Source organism: Nyctibius grandis, chromosome 7 (genome assembly GCF_013368605.1).
Source record: "Nyctibius grandis isolate bNycGra1 chromosome 7, bNycGra1.pri, whole genome shotgun sequence".
Taxonomy (NCBI): Eukaryota; Metazoa; Chordata; class Aves; order Nyctibiiformes; family Nyctibiidae; genus Nyctibius; species Nyctibius grandis.
This window is the reverse complement of record NC_090664.1, coordinates 49,778,903-49,796,470: the sequence shown is the minus strand read 5'-3', so window position 1 is coordinate 49,796,470 and position 17,568 is coordinate 49,778,903. Positions and strand designations below refer to the sequence as shown.

General features: G+C 41.6%; 1 protein-coding gene across 1 annotated transcript in view; it reads left to right on the top strand.

Annotated features, from left to right (window-relative positions):
- Positions 1-6,474: 6,474 nt before the first annotated feature.
- The window catches only part of UBE3C (ubiquitin protein ligase E3C), an 81,918-nt gene continuing 70,824 nt past the window's right edge, over positions 6,475-17,568 (top strand). The window contains exons 1-2 of the mRNA XM_068404652.1: positions 6,475-6,939; positions 16,979-17,032. Of these exons, the coding sequence (XP_068260753.1) occupies positions 6,874-6,939; positions 16,979-17,032 (120 nt within the window). The 5' untranslated portion in view covers positions 6,475-6,873. The remainder of the gene's footprint in view (positions 6,940-16,978; positions 17,033-17,568) is intronic.

Below are 17,568 nucleotides of genomic sequence, written 5' to 3'. Positions count from 1 at the left end.
CAAACCACAGGAAAGATTTGACTTCGATAAGGCTCTTGTTTACATGGGCACCAAGGGAAGGTGAAAATACTCCAACCAATTTAAATAGGAAATGAAGTGGAACATGTTTTAACAACAGCTAGATGTATACTAGCCCATAGCACATATGTTTCCATCAGCATATAATCAGCATGTTGGAATTTGCTTGGAATGGCAATTTTTATAGTGCTTATACATACGGAAAGCTTCCAGGTATATTAAAGGCAAGCCAAAGATAACAAGGTAAATATGAAGTTACATTTGTGCTCACCTGAGGGCAGTTATTCTTTGCAACTGGACTTTCAAAGATATCTAAGGATCCTGAATGCTCCATTCCTATTAAAATACATTGATACTTAAGTTTTCAGGCAGACTTGGAAAAGAGCATCCTCATCTTTAATTTATCATTCAGCTGAACATTTTTGCAGCACTAGTCTTGGAATTAAATATGTTTGTAACTTTTAACCCCAGAAAACAAACTAGGATTTATGGTTAACTAACACTTGCCAAGTGACATAATAATATCTCACAATTATAGCTATAAAACTGTAATAAGCCCTTACCCCCACCCTCCTCAGAAGACTGGATGCCTAAAATAAATGATCTTGTTCAATCAGAAGATGTGAATGAAATGTAGGAATCTCTGGGGTGAAATTTTGCTATGTAGATCTTACAAAGGAGCTGAGCCCATAGGATACTAACTTTTTCACCTTAGAAACTATGGATATAAGGTTCCTTAGTCTCTTCAGCTCGACATTCCTATAGAGGAATAAGGTGTTGATATTAAGAAAGGTACCACTTGTTTGACTCTTTTACAGCCTTGAGAGCATGGACTGCAGACAACCTACAGATATTCACAGGTTTCTAATGAAAACCCCAAAAATCTCATTGAACCAAGCCAACACAACATGAAATGATCACCCCAGACTGGAATCCAAATGCATCACTGTCGTTTGCTGATCTGATTAGCTCTGTAGTACAGGATGGAGCCCGTCCATTTTTCAAAACTGGGCTAAAGCCTTGAACAGTTGTTTTGGTAATGTAGATGAGGCTTTAGGTCTTAATAGTTCCTACAATTACTGCTGAATCTGGCCTTGGCTCAGGAATAAACTCCTTGTATTGAAATGATTTACTACTCTAACTATATCTGTATCTCAATTTAATGAAAATGTTAAGGATAATTTGATGGTCTCTTGCCAGTGTAATTTTAAATAAAACGTCTTCATTCCTTGGCAGTGTCTCTTGGCACTCAGGTTTAACTAAAGGAAGTGCTTAACTGAAGTGCTTTTTACATTATAGTCTTGCCAGTATCTTCTCTGATAGAATAGATTTAATTTTCAGTGTTTTACCCAGAGTAAATAAATTAAAAAAACTACCAAACTACCTCCCACCATCAGTCCATATGATAGCAAACCTTAATAAAGCATTACTAGAAATCAGATATTGGCCTATCACAGCATTTGGACTAATCTCAAGCCTCATCTCCTGTAAATTAAAGTATTTCTAACTTATTTACTGTTCATTTATTATGCAGTCCTGTAAAAAATGTTTCTGCATCTTGGGAAGTAATGTAGCACATAATGAAGTGCTGTCAGTGCATCTTAGATTTTCATCTGAGTTCAGCAAGTCAGCATAAAAGTTTAGGACACTTTATTATAATTGCACAGGGAATGGAAAGTAATGATAGGACGGTGACAATTTGGCCATCATACCCTACAGTACTGAGCAATTGCCAAATATACTTTTGATGGCTTACCTTGTCTAAATAAGGAATATATGCACAGAGCGGGGCCAGAAGGACTATGCAACAGAAGTTAAATTGTTTGGGGATTAGTCTGACAATAGAAAAGATTGTAGATGTAAAATGGTGCTCATTCAAAGGGTAAAACCAGCGTGTATAATATTTATTTTCTTTTTAAATACCATTGATTTTTTTAATATGTAGAAAGAGTGTTTACAAAAACTATAAAATCTGTCCCTGAGAGAGGCAGAGTGTCTTAGTCTACTTACAGTAGGTACCAGTATCTCCATAATTTTAAGTCACAAACTCAAGATCTTCTTCACTGTCAGGAAGGACTTATTTTTTCTTTTCATTATTGCTCCACAAAAAATCTTCATTCCTGATCTTCTTCTGCTCAGTACCAAGGTGTCAACAAGCTACATTTAGAAGATAGTTTTGCTCAGAGTCACTCATAGTGAAAAAGGAAAAAGAAGATCAGGGAGCACCATCTTACAATAGTCAGATATGAACCACAAAATTTTTCCTGTCCTTTGGCACCAAGAGACAGGTCCAGGAGCAAGTCTATAAATAAGTTTCTCTGTAATGTAGATTGAACCACACTTTGCCCATATTTTCAACAAATGTGACTTTGTGTTGCTGTTTTATTTCTGTGGCATGCATTTACAAGAAAAAGAAGGTATTTGCACACCCTTGGAAAACTTACCCCCACTTTATGCCAATGCCAGAACTTAAGCATACTTCTGCTCAGGCATAGTCTCCTCTGATGTCCTTTTCTCTGTCCCACATTTGGAAGAAAAAGCAATATAGACCATCAAACCTACAGAATATCTCAGAGGTGATGTAAAACACGTTGAGACTGAGTCACTATACATATATGTTAGGATTCAGATTTTGCTTGCACAACAGAAGGATAGAAATATAAGTTGGATGCTAGGAGAAAATCCACAACTTTCTGTTGTGAGCAGCTAGGCACATTGTTGAACTTCCCAGTTTGCAGTGGTTTACCCAAACTATACTCAGTACTGATGTGTGAAAGGTGCTCAAGAGCAACACATACTTAGAGATCTATGTATTTAGAGATAATTTATGTGTACTATTGATTCTTTTCTTAGAGCATGGGGATGGACTAGAGGTCAGTCCTACACCTGTATTTCTAGGATTCTTTTGTTTTAATTCCCCAGGACACTCATATTCACAACCTTCTTTGTTTATTAACAAAAATACTGAAAATAAAATAAATACATTTTCTTGGAAATGGAATACTTGTCTTTGGTGCTTCTCACATATACAGATGAAATGGCCCTATATACCTGATTTCAAATAAAAAGTAGAAAAGATTGATATTGATTGCGAGGAGTGAGAAAATGTTGAGTTATGACATCTTATTAACAGACTGCAGTCTGATGAACGATTGGACTTCTGCAGTCCAGCTGTACTTGGAAGCAATGTGTACATATGCCTGCAGAGGGAAAAAGGAACAAGCAAAGGGCAGAGAACTGTGATTAGGAGAACACAAAAAATCTCATGGAATGTGCAAATAAGGAGATGAGAAAGATGGGAAACTGTGTATGGATGGGAAACTGCGTTATGGAGCTAACCTCATTGCAGCAGGTGAGGCAGGCGGGTGTTAACACAGCATACATACAAGAGCAATATTCCTAGATCCTTGAGTATGTTTGCCAGGGCCCTGAATGCACTGACAGGACTTAATTGTCGCACACAGCTTCAGCCGAGACCCCTGCTCACTCACCCCACTGCTCATCGGTCCATCTAAGCTCAGGCGTACCTGGCTCCAGCCCTGCCTCCTGGATGGACCTTGGACCTATGTTGTAGCACTGTCTTCTGCTCGTGGCTGGACCCTCTGGACTCATTCCCTCGCTCTGCCTGGGGCTGTTGGTGGACCCTGTAACCACTGCCGGGCTGTGCCTACTGTGTCTGGATCCTGTGGGATTACGTCCTGACAGGTGAGGGCGTGGCCTGGCCTGGAGTTATGCTCGGTGCCCACTTCTCTTCCTTCATGGAGCAGCCCTGCTCTTGCTGCTCCCTGAGAATATTAAACCAGTCTCTGCTCTGACTTTTTGACTAAGTGACACTGAGTTTTCTGACTTTTGTATATTTTCTCCACTGTGATATAAATGTGTATTTTGTCCTAAAAAATAAATATAAAACACATTTACAGGTTCTTTTATGCTTCCATAAAGACACTGTATTCAAGATACAAACACTCAGTTTATTCTCTTATATAAGCTTTCATTTAATAAAATTACACTTAGAGTGGCCTCTAGGGGCACATGCAAATCACTCAGACTTCTCAGACAAACATTCATCAGTTGGGCCCATGTCATTTACCAACTACTTCTTCAGAAGGTGACAGCCAGGGTCAGCAGAGGATCTTGTGTCCTTCTGACATTGGAGCTGGAACCTGTCAAACGTGTACTGGTCCAAACCCCACTTCATAGAAACCCTGCTGTCTGCAGGTTCACGTTCGTTCGGCTTCTTACATGAGGAGGGATTGAATCCCTAGGTTGGCTTTGCTACTGATAAAAACGTGGCACAAACTCATGACCTAACAGTTTGCTTCTGCGCTAATCAAAACCCAACAAATTAACTACTAGGGACACCCACACTAGTCCTTTCCTGTATGAGACTTACGAAGTTTATCAAGGCTTAAGTCCACTTGAAAAGAACGCTGTCATGCTTGGAAAAAAACTTGCTACCACTCCCATATGGAGCGGTGTGATATCACATCAGCAACGCAACCTGTTGAAACTATGAACGAATATTTGACATGGTATTTCACAACGCCCTAAACCTCAACTGCCTTCGTAAACAGTATTTATAGGCCGGGCTTGCTTACACTGAAACTATGTTATCTCAGGAAATGCGGGGTTCACTCTTGCCAAGCACTTGTTCCCTTATGAAAAGTCTGCAATTTTAAAATTTAGACTCTTCTGAATCATTCAAATCCAAAGACATCTCGACAAATATTTCATTTGTCAGTCAGCTTGGCAATAGTTAAACGGCATTGTGTCCTCGATATAAACAGCTGTGAAGCACATACATTGTCTCCTGACATGGATCCTTGCCGTTTGTTGTGATATGCTGATGTGAGAATTCATGAGTTAGGGCTCAATCAGATTTCCACTGAAGGAAATGAAAGCTGCATTTGGCCAGCTATATTTATTTCGCACCTTGTAGCTGCACACTGAATAACTTTTTGTTATTGCTGTCACCTGCATCACCTCTGTATCTGGAAGGATGCAACCACAACACTGAAAAATGGAGAACAGGCTAAGAAATAGAAAATAAAGGAGCCTCAGGTGTATTTTCACTATTCAGGTCTGCTGCTTTTATCATAGCCTTTTGCTCTTCTATTTTTCCTTGACTGTTGAGGCCCTGATCCCGTGCAGAGCCCACTCACACCAGGAACTTTCTCAGGTGGATTTTCACATCTGTGTGAAGCACAAGAGCCTGCACTTGGGTGTTCAGCGTCTGGTCTTCAGACAGGTCATGAAGTCTTTGCCATGGGGTAATGCCTATCATATGCTTATCCTACAAAAAGGACAAATTTTATATCACAGAATCAACCAGGTTGGAAGAGACCTCTGGGATCATCGAGTCCAACTGTTGCCCTGACACCGCCCTGTCAACTAGACCATGGCACTAAGTGCCATGTCCAGTCTTTTCTTAAACACATCCAGAGATGGTGACTCCACCACCTCCCTGGGCAGCCCATTCCAACGTCTAATAACCCTTTCTGAAAAGAAATGCTTCCTAATGTCCAACCTGAACCTCCCCTGGCGAAGCTTGAGGCTGTGTCCTCTTGTGCTATCGCTAGTTGCCTGGGAGAAGAGGCCAACTCCCACTTCACTACAACCTCCCTTCAGGTAGTTGTAGACGGCAATAAGGTCTAAGGCTAAACAACCCCAGCTCCCTCAGCCGTTCCTCGTAGGTCAGACCCTCCAGACCCTTCACCAGCTTGGTCACCCTCCTCTGGACTCGCTGCAACACCTCAACATCTTTCTTGAAGTGCGGGGCCCAGAACTGGACACAATACTTAAGGTGCGGCCTCATCAGTGCCGAGTACAGAGGGACGATCACTTCCCCAGACTGGCTGGCTACACTATTCCTAATAGAGGCCAGGATGCCATTACACATATATACATATATATATATAAAGATGGGTTATTGCACCACAGTGATGCTAAGGAAGGCAGCCCCGCGCCGAGGCCAAGCAGGACCTTCAGCTCAGGCCCCGTCCTCAGCGTGGCCCGGCTGGGCCTGAGGCGGTACAACGGCTCGAAGTCCAGCTCCAAACTCTCCTGTACACCCACACGAAGCTCATATTCAAAATGGGAAAGACGTTTTAGATGAAACACCCGTAGCTGGGACAAACCGGACACTGGTCAGGGCTGTGAGACAGCCGGCTCCAACGGCCCGGGGGACAACCCGGTCGTTAGGCCCGGGAAGCGCAGAGGCAAGCCCGGGCGGGGGTGAGGGCTCGGCAGAGCCGAGCGGCCGCGTGGCCCGGTGGTGAGGGCGGCCGGGGAGAGGCGGCCGCGATCCGCCGCCCCTGCGCTGGGGCAGCCGCGGCCCGACCCGCGGCCTCGCGGGGGCCGGGAGGCGGCGCGAGCGGGCGGCGCGGCTCCGGTGAATGCGGGCGGCGCGCGCGCCGCCGCGCCCGGTCGGCGGGAGCGCGCGGGGGAGGCTGCGGGCGGCGGCCATCTTGTTTGCACAGCCGGCTGCTCCCCCAGTGCAAGTGAAGCAGCCCCGCCAGCCCCCTCCTCCGCTCCCTCCCTCCTCCCTCCCACTACACTCAGCGGTCGCCGCCGGTCAGAAAGGGGGTGACCGGGGAAGCGAAGGCCGCGGGGCGGGGAAGGCGAGGAGGAGGGGGCAAAGCCGGGCCGCCGTGAGGGGAGCAGCCCCGCGGTGGGCGGCGGGCGGGGGGCTCGGTGGCGGCGTGGGGGCGGGCTGTGGAGTGCCAGTCCGGGGAGTTTGTGCCTCCCCGGGGCCGGCGGCGGCCCCTCCGCTCGCCCCTGCCGACGGGCCGGCGCCCCCTTTGCGGGGTCAGCTCGGGGGGCCGGACCCCGCTCTAGATGGGATAAGCTGTAAACATGTTTAGCTTTGAAGGGGATTTCAAAACAAGGCCTAAGGTGTCTCTCGGAGGAGCGAGTAGGAAGGTAAGAAATGCCGCCGGTCTGTCTCCGGGTTTGTGTCGGTTCCCCTCGGCCCCCGCCTGCCTTGCCGCTCTATCGTAATATTTACTGTTGGGCCTTCAGAAATGGGGGCAGCTATGACTAAGGTTTAATAGAGGAAAAAAAAAATCCTCCCCTCCTGGTGTTGTGTTTATCTCTGATCTCCCTGGCTCTGTGTTGGTTTATTTATTTATTTTTCAAATCAGGCCACGCAACCCCTCCCAGGCTTGTAGTGCAGTAAGAATTGTGGGAAGCGAGGAAATGTCTCCTTAGCTCATCCCCCCTGCAAGCGATCCGGTTTGCTGTGCCTGGCAGCACCTCCCGAGCTCTTGGTCTGCAGGGCTGCCGGGGTGAAGGAGGGGAGGACTCGGCCACCTCTTGTCGTGTCTCTGCAAAGGAGGAGCCTTGCGTGGGCGCCCCCTCGCTGGAGGGATGGGATGGGGGGAACAGCCTTACACGGCTGGAGATCAATGCAAATTGCTGAGGGAGGCTTCATCCACGTGAGTGAGGGTTGCCGGGTCACAGGTTTAGCTCTTCTCTGTCAAGTTTACGTTCAGTCTATTTGTCGTGTGTAGGGTGAGTGGCAGTTAATTGTCTGCTGTACCAGACTATTGAATCTCCTTATTGGTGGAAAAGAAGTGAAACGGTTTATTTAGATCTTACTGATGGGACAGGGTAGCCAAATGTTCAGTCAAGCACTGAAAGGCATTGAACTACCGAAGTACGAGAGAAAGGACACGGTGTTTTTAGAAGTGGTCTTACTTGTAAGGGTCACGTTAATTCACTGCTAAAATACTGATTCCCTATGTTGTCATTGGACATGATTGTGTGGGAAGCTAATGAGTGTTTTCATTAATATTTTTGAATCTTAATAGGGGCGAAAAAGTTTTTGTTGTTGTGCACTGTAAGCAAGTTCGGTTCTTTGAAACTTTTAAGGTTTGGCAGTACAGTTAGGAAACTTGAGCTAAAATACTGCACTGTGTGATATTAAAATCACAGTGAAGTTTGCATTTTCGGTGTATTGTCTTACATAATTTATTAAAGGGGATGTGTAACAGAACTGTATTTAAACTGTGCAGCTTTCCGTTTGAATCATCTTCTGTTTATCTTAAGACATTTCTATTCATTCGACTACATACAATGGCATTACACGAGTCAAAAATACTATAAATATTCCCCAGCTGAAGTAGGAGTTGGCAGAACATGCCCTGGTCCTCAGCTGTACACTTCAGGTACTTAGCAACTTTTGACACTGACTTGCTAATAGCGTTACTTGCAGAACATGTTTCCTTCTACAGAAGTAAACAACTGTCATATCTTCTTTTACACCTACTGATTTCTTAATGAAAATTCAGCAGAATTCCATCTATTTTAATTATATGGGACAAATTTGTTATTGTTATTCAGGCGTAAATTTCCAAGGGCAAATATTAAAAGGTAAAGGAAGTGGAAACTGAAATTGGTGCATAACCTTCACTCTGTCCAGTACAGAGGTTGTATTTCGTGGTCAGATTGATACTGACTGCTCCACAGATTTCATGATTTTACTTCGGTACGCTGTAGTGCTTGTGCTGCATCAATGCAAATCAGGCAGTCGCAGCTTTGGACGTCATAGTTATATGCACATTGTAGAATGCCCTTGAAATAACTGATTAATTTCAGAAGCTATGTACAGTGCTAATGAAAGAATTTATTTAAACAGTACTAAGAATTACTTCTAAAACTGCAGTTTACCTGAACTTTTATGTAAACATACTACAACAGAGATTGGTGTGGTGAGTGTTTACATGCATTCCATGAACTTATCATTATCTCACATCACAGGCTCCTTGTGATCATTTCTCATACCTATAGGCTTCAGTTTTACAGAAGGCTGAATTGTAAAATGTTTCTTTTCAGCTTTTGGTGCACATGGGGAAAAAAAATAAATTGTTCTTTGACAAACCCCCTTGCCCTCCCAAATGTGTATAATTTTAGAAAAATACAGTGTATAGTTCTAACGCTGCACCTCTGCGGTGCTCTGTTAGTTAGCTGGATGCTTAGTACTGCCTGTTTTGATTGCTTTGGTGGGATAAAGCACAACTCAGAAATACTGGTAGAGTCTGTATGCAGGCTGCTTAATGCTAAGAATAGCTCTCTACCCAGTCTGGGGAAGTTTCCCAAGTGGTGTTGCACCTGTAGAGCTACATTAGCAAATCTCCCAGTATGAAAGCAGGGACTCCAGCTGAGGAGCTAAAGATGCCAGCTGAGCCTTCCTGATGTGGGTACCACTACACCAAAATAAACGATCAGCAAAACTGACTATTAAAAGTACGGTTTTGCTAATATAGCTGCAGCTGCAAACGGTAACTGTGTTGGTCCCTGGGTCACGTGTTGATACCCTGTCTGACATCGCCCTGTATGTCTGTAGTGTTTCCTTAGGCCTCACGAGGGGTTCACTTCAATAAGTTCTATCAGTATAGGCACAATGACAGAAATGTGGTTGGGGACTTGTGGCGTTGTGGCAGTTAGAAAGGTACTGAATCTAGTGTGCTTTCTCACCACTAACTTTTATGGCATTTTTTAATGATGCCATATGAATGAAGCAGGGAGCTTCAGGTTTGTTTTTAAGCTGTTTGCATCTTATGTTCATGTGTATTATGGTGGTCTGAATTGTGGATGCTGTAGAGAGGCACTTCCGTCCAACCAAACCTTTTGCCAAAAACTAGTCTTTAAGCATCACTTTTGTTAAAATCCTGGGTTGCAAAATTAATGTTCTCGAAATGACTATTGTTGTTGACCGATCCTTTCAGAACTTTATTGTAACATTTTAATATTGCATTCTACATAAATGTAACAATGTAGGTGGTATTGTCAGTGTTTGGACTTTTCCCTCCATATCTACTTTCAAAAACCTGCTGATTCATTTGGACTATTTGCATTAGTTGTATATTTGTTTGAGGGTGTAGATACTGTGTTTTTATTTACAATGTGGTAAGTTAATTTTTGTGTTTTTTTTTTTTTTTAAATTTTTTGGGGGTGCTTATTGTCACCTTTAAAACATGATTCCTTGCTTATGAGGTTCTTCAAAAGTTATTTTCAGATTTAGTTTTAATTATAACTGGCAAAACATAATTTTTTACTTCTGAAGTAAAATAGCCTCCAAAAATGAATACTGTTATTGGAGTTCAATACAGGAGCATTTTGAATTACGCCTGGACTTTTTGTGCAGGACAGCAATTGTTACCTAAAAAGCTGTGAGTGCAGAATTTCTGTGGTATGTCAGGCAGGAAAAGAGAGGTGCGTCTGAAGCGTTGGCTTGGGGTGCATTTCGGATTGACCTAGCACAACCTAACTGCAGTGGACTGAAACAGATGGTCCTTCACCTAGTTAGTTCCCACCTCCTCCTTCGTGTCCTGTATAGTGAACATATTTCTTCAGGGTGGGGTGTCCCCATGCCTTCTGGTGGCAGCTGGCAGGTTTTGCTAATTTTATCATGAAGTTGGACTCTTGCTGGCATAGTGCAGAATCTGTTTAACCACGTCAGCTTGATTTGGTAAGGTGAGGCCCAGTGTTCCTCTATTTTACCAGTGTTAAGACAAATGCAAGGTACCAGTCCTTTAGAACATCCATGCAGGGGGATCCCAATGCCTGTACTGAGGTGTACAAGGGGCTCTGGAGCTCCACATTATTCATTTAGGTTATGAAATGTATTAATGACATCTTGTAAGCCTTTCACAGGAAAAATGGTTAAAAGAATAATATTGCGTCAAATTTACAGTATCACTTGAGATATTTAAACCATACTTTTATAAATCCCAAGACTATTTAAAATGGAGTATTTTTAAATTAAAATACAATATGAGATGGTTTTAAAAAAATCTTCCTTTTCAGGAGTAATACAGATGAGTTAGCACTGTGATGAAAGTGAAAGTGAAACCAACTTCACTGAATTTCTTTTTGGTTTTGTTTTTGTGGAAGACATGGAAAATTAGTAATGAACAAATAGTGAAGAGTTCATCTATCTTTTAAAAAGTCTCTTTAATTTCTTTTAATATGGACATTTTTAATAATCAAAGGTCTTCATTTTACAAAGTTTGTTTATATTTTATTTCACTAGTTACTGATATGCTTTCTTAGATTAATAGCATAACATTAAACATTAGATTCCTATATATTTTTTCCCCCCACTCTCAGCTGAAGTGCACAGGTAGAACTCCAGAAGCACCTTGTTTGCTCTTTATTGTCTGTATTCTACACATGAAGTAACTTCTTGTGGAATAAAAATTAATGATTTAAAAAATCCAGAATGGATTGAGAGCAGCCCTGAGGAGAAGGACTTGGGGTGATGGTTGACGAGAAGCTCCACATGAGCCGGCAATGTGCGCTTGCAGCCCAGAAGGCCAACCGTATCCTGGGCTGTGTCACCAGCAGCGTGGCCAGCAGGTCGAGGGAGGGGATTCTGCCCCTCTACTCCTCTCTCGTGAGACCCCCCCTGCAGTGCTGCATCCAGCTCTGGGGCCCCCAACATAAGAAGGACATGGAGCTGTTGGAGCGAGTCCAGAGGAGGCCACAAAGATGATGAGAGGGCTGGAGCACCTCTGCTATGAAGAGATGCTGAGAGAGTTGGGGCTGTTCAGCCTGGAGAAGAGAAGGCTCAGAGGAGACCTTCTAGCAGCCTTCCAGTACCTGAAGGGGCTACAGGAAAGCTGGAGAGGGAGTTTTTACAAGGGCATGTAGTGATAGGATGAGGGGTAACGGTTTTAAACTGAAAGAGGGTAGATTTAGGTTAGATCTTAGGAAGAAATTCTATATGGTGAGACACAGGAACAGGTTGCCCAGAGAAGCTGTGGATGCCCCCTCCCTGGCGGTGTTCAAGGCCAGGTTGGATGGGGCTTTGAGCAACCTGGTCTAGTGGAAGGTGTTCCCGCCCATGACAGGGGGGTTGGAACTAGATGATCTTTAAGGTCACTTCCAACCCAAATCATTCTATGATTCTATGATAAAGGTGTTTCCAGATACTCCCTACATCCTACAGTAAAATTTGAGCTGAAATGCTGAGATGTTTTCTAGCAAGCACTGTGACATTGATTTCAGTGAGGCCAGGCTTCCCCTGGCCAAATGCCTCTTCCTGGGCATATTTTAAGTACTTTAAAATACCTTCTTCTGGAAGATGGTCTTCTCTCTGTATAAACTTAATCATGATGTAAATAATCAGAGATATGAAAAGTCATGTTGAAAAATATGAAAAAGTTTTTTAAAGTGTTTTAAAGCAGAATTTTTCAAGCTGCTGGACATGTTTTACCCAGGCTGGCTGAGCTGCATGTCCAATGGAATTTAAATTGTCGAGATTCAGTTCAAGATGTTGTGAGTCTTTTTAAAATGCTAATTTATTTTAATATGCAGAAAAGCCAATTGAAGTGGAGTTTATCTTGTTTAAAATAATGTTGGGAACTAGAAACATTGTGGAGAACCACTTTGGAGGGGGACATCTCCCAGTGTCCACATTTGTTTTCTACAAATAGATGCTACAAAATCTTTTTATTTGTTGGACTTACCAAATACTTGTGTTGAAAGGAATTTTATTCTATAAATTGCTTAGGTCATGTCATTTGCTTTGGGAGTTGTTATTGATGTTTATGCGATTCAAGCAAAATTCAGCTGAAAAGTCATGTTCCTCATTTTAAGGAAAGTAAAAAGATGCAAATTCCTGGGGTTTGTAGATGAAAACCATACAAGATTTTATAATTATCCCCAAAAGTTAAAAGATGAAGTGCTTATTTGTCTTTCCACTAAAATTCCCTAAAAGTCATGCCTTGTCCTTTGCATGATCTGCTGTAATGTTAGAAAGAAAGGAAATGAACCCCTGTAGTTTACAAATAAATCACAAACATTTATTAATAATATTTAATTTTTTGCATCAATGTATTTTTTGAATTTTTTTAAAATGTGCTCACTGTTCAGACAGTACCTGAAAATAATTACTCAGTTTCACCTTTGCAACTAGCATGTTTAGATTTTACATTTACTTGCATGAAGCTAAGAGAGCTTGATTAACATGATTGTCCAGGAGTGTTCAATTTCAGATTTTAACAGTCAACAAATACTAGAAGTATTTGAAAAAATTTAATTGCGTATACCATTTTTTTTCCTGAACTTAAATTTTGAGACAGGGGGGCTGAAAGTTTATTATCACTCTCAATGCAAAGTGTTAAAATGTAGGACAAAAGGAATTGTAATTCATGTGTTTCTGTTATTCAGTCTTTGCCTAGGATATGTAAAGGCTAGGAGTTGTGTAAACATACTTTTGCAACAAAATAATGTATTTCAGCAAAATGAGGACAAGAAGCAGTTTTAATTCAATTTTTTTCATTGCATATTTAATTGGAGTTTTTGAAGCACTCACAGTGACATTGTTACACTGTCGGATGCGGCTGTTTGCATCAACTGGTCTGTTACAGCAGTGGTGTGACTTTGAGCTTTGCTGTGATGAATAATACGGTACATAGCAGCTTTATCCTGATGTATAAACTAACATGTCAAATATTGCTTAACATTTCTGTGATGGTAGTCACAAGCTTTCCTTTCTGTATACTGTCCTCCAACTGCTTCCTCGTTTTCACCTCTTCCCCCCTCTCTCTTAGAGTCATCATCTGTGTCACATTGCGTTTTGCTGTCACATACTGTTTCTTTGCTTTCTTGTTTCTTTGTGTCATACCTTGTATATTTGGTGAAGAACACTTCTCAAATCAGGCTTTTCGTGGTCCTGCAGCTTGCATGCTAGAGCCTGAGACTGGTTGTCTTTGCCAGTATCTCCTGTTGGAGGAAGGAGCAGACAGGAAAGGGACTGCTAGGAACATACTAAACGTTGCATGAAACACACAGACCATGTATTCCCTGTTCTGCACTTTGGAGGTCTAGCTCCTGAAGAAAGAAGACTACATCACAGAAAGTGGCGGGAGTTTGTTTCAGTAAATGGCTTTTCACTCTTTTTGAGTTAGGGTTGAAGGAATCAAGACAGGCTGATTCTTCATTCCCCCCACAATGGCTGACTGCCTGCCTTGATAGGTAGGCTTGATACCTGACGTCTCCTGTCTGGCAGGTGAAGAAAGAAGATGGCATGACCATCACAGAAGTGAGGCAAGGGAGATGGGGAGTAGGAATGAGCTAGGTGTGATCTTTGGAAGTTACGGTCAGACGATCTCGTGCTATGAGTAGCTCTGGCTGCAGGTAGTCAAGGAGGGGCGGTGGAACAGCGGCTGTAGCTGTCAGCAGTCATGTTGCCACATAGATGGGAGTCGTCAAATGTACATCACTTGTTGTAACGCCGCTGCCATTGACAACCAGCCACAGACCAAGCTCTTTTTCACTGTTCTGTTTATTAAGAGGCAAGGCAGGGAGGATTTCAGAGATGACTGTGCAGTGAGCTGTCTTCAAGAAATAAGTTTGTTAGAATGCCCTTTGTAGGCGAAGAATATTATTGCATTGTTAGTTTCATCTCTTTCCCACAGCAGGTTTATTTTCTATTGTGTATTTACTGTTCCTTTTTAATTTCTGAAAAGACAGTGTATTCCAGTTGGGTTGAATAACTGAAGGAGATCTATTTTTCTTGCATTTAATTTAAGTATGTTCTTTAGTCACAGTTATGATTCCATTCCTTTATGTTTCTTGTCTATGCGTGCCTTATGAACAACAGTGTTATTTGACCCATAATAATTTTTAAAAGTGGGATGTACTTACCTGAATATCTTATTCTTTGTCTCAAGACAGTTCATCTATTGTATTTAATTTATACTTTAACAAGTTGGTGGTTTTGTTTACAAATACTCAAAGCAAGTAGGTGACTGACTAAAAACTTAGTTTTGTTATTTTTTTAAAAGTGGATTGGTTTGAAGTGCTTGCTTCAGAGACCCGATTCCTGATCCGTGCAAAGCTGGTGATACACTTAAGTGAGGATACACTGCCCTCTTACATCTCCCCCTCTCTCCAAATACTTAAAATTATTTGTTTCTGATAAGCCCTCTGGCTGCTAATGTTCGTTTATCTACTAATCCCTTGCATTTGCTGTGTTTGTGTTTTTTTTTGGTGCCATTCTCCTCTCCACTTACATGTAGCAATTTGTCTTCCCTTTTCTGTATGTTCTTTTGCTTTTTCTTTCGATGTGCTCTGAAGTGTAAAGACAAATTCAGCAACAAAATTCAGCAACGTTGCTTCTAAGCAGAAATGCTCTCTACATGGCACTGCCTGCAGAATGAAACTCTCCAAGCACATTGAAGAGATGTCACTCTGATCACTTCTAAATAGGAACATTTTACTAACTTCTTTAATGCATTAAGTATCAGCTGTTGAAAAAGAAGTAATCTATTAAAAAAGCCCTGAAACTTGAAGCCATCTGTTGGTTATTTCTTAATTTAGTACATTATTTTGTCTTTTTTGTGTGTGTGAGGTCAGAATCTCTTGCCTCACGTTACCAAGCAGACCTCAAGCCCTTCCTATTACTTGAGCGGAGATACATAGTCTTATGTATGGGTTTTGTTTATACTGTGTTTAACACATGGAGAAAAGCTTGTCTTTAGAGGGCAATAGCTGTAGTTAGTGGTGTCTTTGGCCAGAAATACTGTCTTTAGAGGAAAAGATGGTTAACCTTCTTGTGGGATTTTTCTTCTTTATGCTTGCTCCAGTAAATGGTCTGAAGTACAAACCCAATTTTAAATTCCTTTTTTGCATCTATGTTTTTCTTTTTTCATTCTCTCTTGGTGGTCTGTGTGAAAGTGTTTTGTATCCTAAAGAAACCAGGAGGATTATGACCTTGCTTCCTCTGTATTGTCAAAAAAGAAATGCAGAAGTTCTGCCCTTCTTTTTTGCATCTGCATATAGACATTGAAAATATTCCAGCACAGTTGTTTTAGATGTGGTTAAATATTTTATAAACATTTGTTTGCCAACTTGAAATTTATTTTTATGTATTCAGATATAATACATTTTCAGCTTGAGTGTATTTTATTTCTTAACTTCTCTAGACTAATAAGGGTATAGGGAGAAAAAAAAGGAAGTAGTTATATGTGTCAGAGAGGCAAAAAAAGAAAATAGTTTCCTTAAATCTATTGTCTGTTTTAGACTGGATTTGGGAAGGTGCCAGAGTACTTTCAACTCTCATTGTCTGCAGTGGGAGCTGAATACTCTGCATCAAAAAGGAATTATTTGTGTATGTCCTTGGAAACTACACAAAACCATCCAGTAAGAGATTCTTGCTAATAAAGCTTTGTTTATATTTTGTAATCTATGTGTACTGGTCTAAGACTGCAGTTTAAAAGCTAATGCACAGGTTTTCTGTTGTGATGGTATTGTTCTTTAGAGACCTCATGAATACTTTAGTACTCCTCTTTTCTTTTTCTCTATTGAAGTAATCACTGTTGTGAAAGTTTCAGTTTGTAGCTTTAATTTGGGTGAAGAGTTCAAGATTTTAAAAAATTCCTACCATTTATGTTATATAAGTCTGTTTTGACATCTTTTCTGGTCAAGTTTAGAGGAAAGGGATAAGTAAATATAAGAGCTTAATGCTTTTTTGCAAGTTAGGCAAAAGGATGGGGCTCTGGAACAGTATGTGATTACTTTAAACATGCCACAACTTGCTGTACGCACCTGGGCCAATGACTTACGTGTGCTTCGAGCAGGGAAAACACTTGAGAAACACTTGGTGCTACCTGGTAGGATTGGGACCCTATTATGTTTCAGCTCCCCCATTTATAAATGGATGATGTTTGCCTAGGTTATTGGGATGCTGAGGACACAAACCTGGACAGGGATCAGTACAGTTTGCTGCTATTTGCCTGTCCCTCTATCTTTTTACATCTGTCACTATGCTTTTGAGAGGGCTGTGTTACATGTAAGAACGGAAAATGATTGACACTTACTGTTCTCCAGTGTTTTATGTGTTACATATTATGAACAGTCCCCAAAGTGAACTCTAGATTAAATATCATGAACGCTTTTGAATCATGTGTTTGAATGAAAATGCAATCGTATCTGTATTTGTGCTTTATAGGAAGAAAAGGCTTCTCTCCTGCATCGTACTCAGGAAGAAAGGAGAAAACGAGAGGTAAAGTAGACTGTAAGCGTTTGCATGCACGCTGGATTTTTCTTTGATGTAGTAACATTTGCAGTCCAAAGAACTTTATTCTGCTGTAGTCGTACTTAGTTCAGGAATGTTTTGTTTCAGTTTGCAAGTTCTACATAGTCTTCCAGTTTACTAGAATTGACAAACTGACTGACTGCTTTTAAGATGCTTCCCAGAAATGATTTTCATCTCAAAAGAAGATACTTAAGCATGCACTGGGTGCAAGGGGAATTTTTCCTTTTATTTTGGTGCTCATTTGATCTAGTCTTTGATGAGAAAAGACAGGTATTTGGGTAGTAAATGGCATTTTTTGCCTTGTCCATAATCTGTTACTCTGGGTTGGTCTTGGCAAACTGTGTTCTGCTCCTGGTTCTGCTGTGGGTTCTTGGATGACCTTTCCTAGTGTGTGCCTCAGTTCTCTGGAGGTAGAATCAGAGCAATGATACTTGGATGCCTCCTGAAGTGCTTTGAAATCACGTGATAATTGAGGAGCCATGAGAAGCAGTTGTGAGGCTGAT